We start from the raw sequence: 10173 nt of genomic DNA, 5'->3' as shown, positions 1-10173 counted from the left end.
GTTAAATTTCGAGAATAAATGTTGAGAATACGTAATTTAACGAATTTGTTCTTGTAATTTAACGACTTTTTTTCTCATAATTTAATGAGTTTATTCTCAACATTTTATCTCGACTTTTTTCTCAATTTAACGACATTTTTCTCGTAATTTAATTACTTTCTCAACATTTTATCTCGACTTTTTTCTTGAGATTTAACAAGATTTTTCTCGTAATTTAATGAGTTTATTCTCAAAATTTTATCTCAACCTTTTTTCTCGAAATTTAACGAGTTTATTCCCAACATTTTATTTCGACTTTTTTCTCGAAATTTAACAACTTTAATCTCGAGATGGTTTTATTTTTTTTTTTTTTATTGCTTGGCCCTAATCCTCTTCCGTAATTTTATTTTGTTGCTATTATTAATGGTGCTTGCCAAAGGCAAAGCTCCATTCTTATTCTGCTGCATACTTATTATTATTCTGCTTCTTCTTCTTCTTCTTCTTCTGGACAAAATTTCGGCGCGTAACTAGTCTCGCAGCTTTTGTCCTAGACCCACGAATGAGGTGTCAAATCGTGCGGATTATTCGGGAATGGTGTGCTATGACTTTTATAAGCGATCGGGTGTACGATGTTCGTCCGGCGGGCGAAAAATCGGGCGAAAAATCCCATAGACTTAACATTGCGACGAACTTTGACGAGTCATAGCTCCTAACGAGAATTTCGTAGAAACATGTGGGTCACCACGATTGAAGGGGCTGACAGGTTCTGTCAGACCATACCTCAAAATGGGGTGTAAGTTGTACCCCTGGGGCACAAGAGCTGCCCAAAGTTGCCCCATAGACATACTATGGTGAAGCCGTGCCCATGAAATGGTGTGTTTTTCCTACTATGGGAAATTACATAGGGATTTTGTATTGAACATAACTCTGGATCACAATGTCATAGAGACAAGGGGGTGGGCTCATTTCACTCAGGCAGCCAATCAGTCTCTCAGGATCATTGTGAAGCTATCAAGCCACGCCCTAGCAACCATATAGAGCACCATAGCAACAAGATCCATAGACTTCCATTCAAAAAGATCAAATGAATATCTTTGGATAGGAGTGTCATACAAACATGAGGGTGGGCTCATTTGACTCGAGGCAGCAAACCGCCAATCAAAAATCACCTTAAAGACATCTTAGCCACGCCTTAGCAACCATTTAGAGCACCCTAGCAACACAAAGCAAAGAGGGATATCTTCAAATCTGAATATCATGCAAGCATGGGGGTTGGTTTAAATCATTCATACTGGCAAGCAGCCTTTGGTGTATCATCATTGGCAGCTGCCAAGCCACTCCCTAGCAACCAAACAGAGTACCCTAGCAACCGTTTAGCAAGATGTATATCTCTGCATCAGAACATCGTAAAGACATGGGGGTTGGTTTATATTGTCAAGCAGCCTTTGGAGTATCATCATTGGTAGCTGCCAAGCCACTCCTTAGCAACCAAACAGAGTACCCTAGCAACCGTTTAGCAAGATCTATATCTCTGCATCAGAGCATCATAGAGACATGGCGGTTGGTTTATATTGTCAAGCAGCCTTTGGAGTATCATCATTGGTAGCTGCCAGGCCACTCCCTAGCAACCAAACAGATTACCCTAGCAACCGTTTTTCAAGATCCATATCTCTGCATCAGAACATCATAAAGACATGGGGGTTGGTTTATGTTGTCAAGCAGCCTTTGGAGTATCATCATTGGCAACTGCCAAGCCACTCCCTAGCAACCAAACAGAGTACCCTAGCAACCATTTAGCGATGCCTATATCTCTGCATCAGAACATTGTAGAGACATGGGGGTTGGCTTTTTGACTCATGCTAGCAAACTGTACTTGCAACATGCTACACATGCTTTAGCAGTTAATAGCTACATGCTAATAGTGATTAGCTAAGTCTTTAAAGTGGGATGAGAACATGCTAAGAACTCTATAGAAACTCCATAGTAACTATCTGTGCCAACTACCAACCACCTAGTAACACCATAGCATCCACCCAGGTTACCATAGCAACCGCCCAGAACACCCTAGCAACCGCCTAGCAACACCATAGTGACCACTCCAGGTACCTTAACAACTGCCTAGCAACACCTTAGCAACCACCCCAAGTACCTTAGCAACTGCCTAGCAACCACCCTGGTTACCATAGCAACCGCCTAGCAACCACCCAGAACACCATAGCAACCGCCTAGCAACGCCTTAGCAACCACCCCAAGTACCTTAGCAACTGCCTAGCAACACCCTAGCAACCACCCTGGTTACCATAGAAACCGCCTAGCAACCGCCTAGCAACCGCCTAGCAACCACCCAGAACACCCTAGCAACCGCCTAGCAACACCTTAGCAACCACCCCAAGTACCTTAGCAACTGCCTAGCAACACCCTAGCAACCACCCTGGTTACCATAGCAACCACATAGCAACCACCCAGAACACCATAGCAACCGCCTAGCAACGCCTTAGCAACCACCCCAAGTACCTTAGCAACTGCCTAGCAACACCCTAGCAACCACCCTGGTTACCATAGCAACCGCCTAGCAACCGCCTAGCAACCACCCAGAACATCCTAGCAACCGCCTAGCAACACCTTAGCAACCACCCCAAGTACCTTAGCAACCGCCTAGCAACCACCCAGGTTACCATAGCAACCGCCTAGCAACCACCCAGAACACCCTAGCAACCACCCAGGTTACCATAGCAACCGCCTAGCAACCACCCAGAACACCCTAGCAACCGCCTATCAACACCTTAGCAACCACCCAGGTTACCATAGCAATCGCCTAGCAACCACCCAGAACACCCTAGCAACCGTTTAGCAACACCTTAGCAACCACCCCAAGTACCTTAGCAACTGCCTAGCAACACCCTAGCAACCACCCAGGTTACATAGCAACCGCCTAGCAACCACCCAGAACACCCTAGCAACCACCCAGGTTACCATAGCAATCGCCTAGCAACCACCCAGAACACCCTAGCAACCGTTTAGCAACACCTTAGCAACCACCCCAAGTACCTTAGCAACTGCCTAGCAACACCCTAGCAACCACCCAGGTTACATAGCAACCGCCTAGCAACCACCCAGAACACCCTAGCAACCGCCTAGCAACCGAGTGGCGATTTTGTCACTGCAAGCACCATTCACATTTTCTTCAGGAAATGTACATTCTAGTTATTATTATTATTATTATTATTAAAACTAACAATACAACTAAAACCACTACTAATAATACTATATATAATTTCTGGTATATGTCATTTATGCCAGCAAATGCAGTATCAGCTCAAACATTGCAGCAAAAATAGATAAATAAATTATTCGAAGCCTTGTTTAAACGCGGTCTCTGTTCTGCACATTTAGCGCGCATATTTGACGCACTAAACGTATTTGCTTGTGTTGTCATGCGCCTGTGCAAACTGCTGTTATCACAAGAAACTCATGCTGGTTGCTCAAGATAGTTCAATAATGCTTATGTCTTTTAGCTCATGCTTTCCCAAATTCTCAATTTTGTTCGAATATTTTCTTTTCCACTCGTACACCCCTCAGCATTGTGCAGTCGGACGCTTTTGACGCGGAAACTCACACTTTACAGCTACTCGCGATACAACACGATGCCTAAAAAGGACAAGACGGTAGGGCTCATTACATATTACAATAGATTCTTCATGAATATGAATGTATTTTGTATGCAAATTAGTCATACTCGGTTTAATAATAATAGCCAAAATGTGATTTATAAATGGCTGTTAGCCTAAATGTGAGTCAAGTATTGTCTTTATGTAGTACAGTGATGTTCTGAGTCTCTTAAAGAGATTAATCTTGTAACACTTTTAAACTGTTTTCCCTTTTAGAGCAAAAGCAACCCCAAACCACCGGAGACACCTCCCGGTCCTGTAACTAAAGTTAAAGACGGGACAATTGCAATAGCAATACATGCTAAACCCGGGGCCAAACACAACGCAATCACCGGTTGAGTATCATAAGTATATGAATAAAGAAATAGCGCTTATCTATGAGGAGTCCATGCACCACAACAGTTGTTTTTGTGACAGATGTTTCCGAGGAGGCGGTGGGTGTCGCCATCGCCGCGCCTCCGACAGACGGAGAGGCCAACGCCGAGCTGCTGCGCTATTTATCCAAAGTCCTGGAGCTGAAGAAGAGTGAAGTATCATTAGATAAGGTCAGCACCCTTAAAAGCCGACTATAGTGTATGTATAGTGCATGTTTCTGCCCACATATGCAGAACAATACATTATTAATTATTAACACGGTTTATTTTGCATCATAGGGCTCCAAATCCAGAGAAAAAGTTATCAAGGTGACTGCAGATGTCAGCCAAGAGGAAATCCTGAAGAAACTGAGGACAGAGGCTAGTGGCTGATACTGAAATTGATTGTTTGTTTTAAAGGGATAGTTCACCCAAAATTAATGTTCTGCAATTATTTCCAAACCTGTTTCTTCTGCAGAACACAAACAAAGATATTTTAAAGAATTTACCAGTGTTTTTTCTCTTCTTTTTGTCCATGCAATCAAAGTCAATGGGGTCCAATGTTGTTTTGAACTCCATTGACTTATATTGTATGGGCAAAAACAGTTCTTCAGAATATATTTTCCTCCGAAGAAAAAATGTCATACAGATTTGGAATGAAAAAAAAAAAAAATGATTACACAAATTTCATTTCTAGGTGAACTAAGTCTTCAAATACTAACAAGCCCCCTTTCTAATCATTTAGAAAAGTTCTAGCACACCTCTGCTCTATAACGATGCATAATTTGAGACAACTTTCATGTCCGACAAACAATTTAGGACAAGCTGCATGCACTGCTGTGATAGTCATCATTTACTCACCCTCGGGTTGTTCCAAACCTATATGAGTTTCTTTCTTTCTTCTGCTGAACAGAAAAGAAGATATTTTGAAGAATGTGGGAAACCAAACAGTTGCTGGACCTCATTGACTTCCATAGTATGGAAAAAAATATACTATGGAAGTCATCAACTGTTTTCTTAGTGACATTCTTCAAAAGCCGAAGAAAGAAATCAAAACAGGTTTGGAACTACTACATGATGACAGAATTTTACATTTTTGGGTGAACTATTCCTTTAAACTACGCGTTCCAGGATATCCTTATTCCAAGAAAAAAATTAAACCATGCAATTTTATATTTAGATTTTTGTTCAATAAAATGTAATGTTATTTTTTTGTATTTACTATTATTAATTATTTGGTGTGTAATGTTGAAAGTAGTGCGAACATGTTTGTAAGGATGGGGAAATTATCTTATTTGTATTATATTTACATAACAATAAGGCTCAACAATAAGAATGTATTACTAGTTCAAATTTGACTTGCCCTTCCAACATCACCCATGCACAAAAAAGAATGCATATTATTTTTAGCAACATATTTTGTGTCTCAAAGTATGTTTTTCATTTAATATTTAAAAGAGGTACACTCCATAAGACATTTTTGGAGATTTTGCACACTGCAGTTCAAGACAATTATCCTGCTCCTGCCTTTTTTTTTTTTTTGGCCACAGCTGTGCCTGAGGCCCTCCACCAGTGACAAATGTGTTCATTAAGGAGATTCTAATGAGTATAGTTATCAGACTTTCACTAAAAGTCCATTGATGCAAATTAAAGATTCTTAGAGTCTCAATTTCAGCATTTTATTCAGTTTAAATCCTATGTGGTATCATTTTGGAAATCAAGATTGTATTCCTAGTCATTTTCGACAGCATAAATGACTGATTATATCATACACAGACATATTAGTGCAAATTAAACTCTTTCTGCATCTCATATCAGTGGTGTGTCAGCCATGCATGAAAAAAATTATGATGTAAATGTAAAATTAGAAACGAGACTAATATTTGGTTTTGATTAATTACTGAAGTTCATTACAAAATGAAAATGCAGATACTATTTTTCTTTTACTAAGTGACATTTGAGGCATCCCTCTATTAGGGGAGGGGAAGAGGAGCCAGGAGGACTGAAACATGTTTACATTAAATCGCGCAGCTGTAGCTCTGCATCCTAATACATTCATTATTCTTGCAATATAACCTCTCCGTAAATGGAAATCTCTGGTTATTTGCCTGTTCCCAGAGCTCGTTCTGTAATAAACTGATATTGCATAGGCCTTATAAAATGAAAACAAATTAATTTTCATCTAAAATGTATTATGACTTGTTTAATTAAAAATTTGTTGTCAGAAATATCCCATTTTACAATGCCTTACACTTGTTATACAACAACATAACGCATAAAAGTAGGTCTTTTTTTTTTTTTTAATGTTTTTGGACCTTTTGTTTTGTGAATTATCAGAAAGGGTTACCGAGACCTGAATGAGTAAATTCTGCTCTAGTTTATCAGCTATAATGTGTGATGGGTAAGTTACTCTACTAGCTAATTACATCTTCAACAGTGTAATTAGATTACTGTTCTAATTACACTCTATAAAATGTGTTGCATTACTTATTACTAATTACTTTCTAAATCCAATATCAACCTCGACCAGTTGAACGATACAAGGATAGACATGAAACTGCGATTTTTTTTTTTTTTTTTTTTTTTTTAATCATTTAAAATCGTGTAAATTGTTCTTGAACTGACCCGTATTTAAAGGGAGAAGGTTACATTAAAAACATACATATTATCATTAGACATTGAAATTTTATGTTAAATCCACTATTGTTTTTTTATAGAATTGTTCTATAATCAAGAAGTAACTCTAACTGCATCAGAAGCAACTGTAATTAAATTACAGAAAAATGAAGAGTAATCCCTTGCTTTACTTTTTCAAGGGAAATATACCTTAAATGCAGTGTAAATAACAGTAATTTATTACTAAGTAATGCATTACACCCAACACTGGCAATAATGCACCACTTTTAGCTTTTAGTGTTAAAATTATATGATGGTAAGAATTATAATTTGTGATGCACCCTTAAAATCACACTTAAAGGGTTAGTTCACCCAAAAATGAAAATGCTGTCATTAATTACTCCGTAAGACCTTCATTCATCTTCAAAACACAAATTAAGATATTTTTGATGAAATCATCCATAGACAGCAATTTAATTTCCACTTTCAAGGCCTGCATGTGACTGCAACCTTAAAGTTATGAAGCGATGATAGTACTTTTTGTGCACAAAAACAAAACAAAAATAGCGACTTTATTCAACAATTTCTTCTCTTCCCTGTCAGTCTCCTACACTGTTTATGTAGTAAACACAGTGCAGTGCTTCCAGGTTCTACGTCAGAAAGGCGATTCTTTAGTGGCTCACGTGTGCAGTGTCGGCCAATACTGAGGCGGCGTTGCTTCATAACATTAAGGTTGAACCACTGCAGTCAAGTAGACTATTTTAACGATGTCTTTGCTACCTTTCTGGACCTTGGAAATTGGTAATTAAAATGCTGCCTGTGGATCAGATACCGTCAGATTTCATCAAAAATATCTTATTTTGTGTTCAGAAGATGAACAAAGGTCTTACGGGTGTGGAACGACATGAGGGTGAGTAATTAATGGGTGAACTAACCCTTTAAAATCCTATGTAGACCTATAAAACATATAAAACACATATATAAAACAAAAAAAAATACTTTTTTAAAATTTTGTTATGCTGATATTTATAATTAAAACATTATTATTAAAATAAAAAATGCAAATAGATACATATATTCTCTAGTGATCTCAGACTTTTGGCCCCACTGTATATTTATATTAAGGAGTTTTAAAGGTGCTGTAGAACGTCTTTTTAAAAGATGTAATATAAGTCTAAGGTGTCCCCTCAATGTGTCTGTGAAGTTTCAGCTCAAAATACCCCATAGATTTTTGGGGGGCATCATTAAATATGTGCCGATTCAGCGCACAGCCCCTTTAAATTCTCCTGCTACCCGCCCATGGAGCTCGCGCTTGCCTTAAACAGCATAAACAAAGTTCACACAGCTAATATAACCCTCAAAATGGATCTTTACAAAGTGTTCGTCATGCATCATGTCTAATCGCGTAAGTATGGTATTTATTTGGATGTTTACATTGATTCTGAATGAGTTTGAGGCTGTGATCCGTGGCTAACGGCTAATGCTACACTGTTGGAGAGATTTATAAAGAATGAAGTTGTGTTTATGAATTATACAGACTGCAAGTGTTTAAAAATGAAAATAACGACGGCTCTTGTCTCCGTGAATACAGTAAGAAACGATGGTAACTTTAACCACATTTAACAGTATATTAGCAGCATGCTAACGAAACATTTAGAAATACAATTTACAAATATCACTAAAAATATCATGTAATCATGGATCATGTCAGTTATTATTGCTCCATCTGACATTTTTCCCTATTGTTCTTGCTTGCTTACCTAGTCTGATGATTCAGCTGTGCACAGATCCAGACGTTAATACTGGCTGCCCTTGTGCAATGCCTTGAACATGGGCTGGCATATGCAAATATTGGGGGCGTACATATTAATGATCCCGACTGTTACATAACAGTCTGTGTTATGTTGAGATTTGCCTGTTCTTCTGAGGTCTTTTAAACAAATGAGATTCAAACAATGGTGTTTGAGACTCACTGTATGACATTTCATGTACTGAACTCTTGTTATTCAACTATGCCAAAGTAAATTCAATTTTTAATTCTAGGGCACCTTTAAATTACAGCACACATGTATCTTAAGAGCCAACCTGTATTTCATCATTTTGATTTATCATTAATTATGAGAACTCCACAGGTCATTTCGTTTTAGATCCTTACATTTACTCCTACAAGTGACTCAAGGATTTTTTCTTACTTGTACAACTAGGCTTGATTAAACCAATTTATGCTGTCATTAGCACAGTCATGAAGACATATCTTGTTATTACGAGACTGTGCAAATGATTTATACCCTGTGGATGGTGAAATCCTAGCAGTAATTGAGGAGAAAAGTCTCTTTTAGAGCTAAATGAAGATGAGTGGGAGGAGAAGACAGAGTGGCCCTTCCTCTACTGATGTCATATTTCACAAAGCTGCTTTCTGAAAGCCACAGAGCCACACAATATGTCATGATTTAAACACTGTTCTGTTAATGGGATGAGTATCTATTAAAGTCATTGTGGGACATGTGTTAATTGCAGGATTACTTAATTTAACAGCTGCCCTCAGCTATTAAATGTGGCTTTTCATGTAAATCTCTCTGAGTCATTGACATGAAGAATTTATATTGCACATATTTTAATGATACTGATCAGGCAAGCTCTCACATTTGACTTCAAATGCGGCCCTCTCCTGGAATTGCAGAAAATACATTAAAAAAAGAAAACACCTTAGCAAAACAACACACAACTTTTGCTTACAGCTGCACTGTATAGCATAAATCTATTAATAAGATTTACATATAAATCAAAGTCTCTGTCTTTGCTGTGAATATTACTTTAATCTTTCTTTGTGGATCAAACCTGGTGATGTAATATACTAAACCAGATCCATCTCTCCTGCTAGCAACATGTTGACAGTATAACAGAGGCAAACCATATTTCAAATCAGCCTATAGCAATGAAACCCCTCAAGACTAACTCACTGATGTATTGAACGGAGACCATTGTACATCTATAAGATCAGTTTAATATTGCATGATATATTTTTAATTACCCAAGAGGACCCACACCACACAGATGTGTACAATGGCAACACCACTTCTCTTCTCAGGCTACATCCTACATTTATTGTTTATGATGACGTTACTCTAATATGAACTGTATCCAAAAGGTCTGTGCAGTAGAAGATCAGACCTTTGATTTTACATAATGGACTTCAAAGAAATGTTTACAGAAGTGACATTTTGATCATTTTACCATAATTCCAGTGTTTAAGAAATGAAACCATATACATTTGAAAGGTTGGACTCCAAGAAGTCTCCTTGAAACACAAAGATTTGAATTTAATCATTATTGTGGCATCATTGAACAATTGCCAATTTAGAAACTTCAAAATGCTTAACTTAAATTAATTTCTAGAAATCAAGTATAAACAAATAAACATAAATATGCAAATATGTGTCAAACTAAAATGTGCTTATTTCATATATCAAGCTTAATGAATGGTGTAATTCAGATAAATGAAAAAAAAAAAAAAAAAAAGTTGGGTTAAAAAAAGTTGGGTTAAAAAAAGTTGGGTT

The 10173-nt window shown here is 37.7% G+C and overlaps 1 protein-coding gene across 1 annotated transcript; it reads left to right on the top strand.

The window, feature by feature from the left end:
* Positions 1-3006: 3006 nt before the first annotated feature.
* c24h15orf40 (chromosome 24 C15orf40 homolog) lies at positions 3007-6322 on the top strand. The gene is made up of 4 exons (XM_067379714.1): positions 3007-3644; positions 3864-3981; positions 4065-4192; positions 4301-6322. Exons 1-4 carry the CDS (start codon positions 3498-3500, stop codon positions 4391-4393), a joined length of 486 nt encoding a protein of 161 aa, XP_067235815.1. The 5' UTR covers positions 3007-3497; the 3' UTR covers positions 4394-6322.
* The last annotated feature ends 3851 nt before the right edge of the window (positions 6323-10173 follow it).

This window comes from Chanodichthys erythropterus, chromosome 24 (genome assembly GCF_024489055.1).
Source record: "Chanodichthys erythropterus isolate Z2021 chromosome 24, ASM2448905v1, whole genome shotgun sequence".
Classification (NCBI taxonomy): Eukaryota; Metazoa; Chordata; class Actinopteri; order Cypriniformes; family Xenocyprididae; genus Chanodichthys; species Chanodichthys erythropterus.
This window is presented reverse-complemented; position numbering and strand designations above follow the sequence as displayed.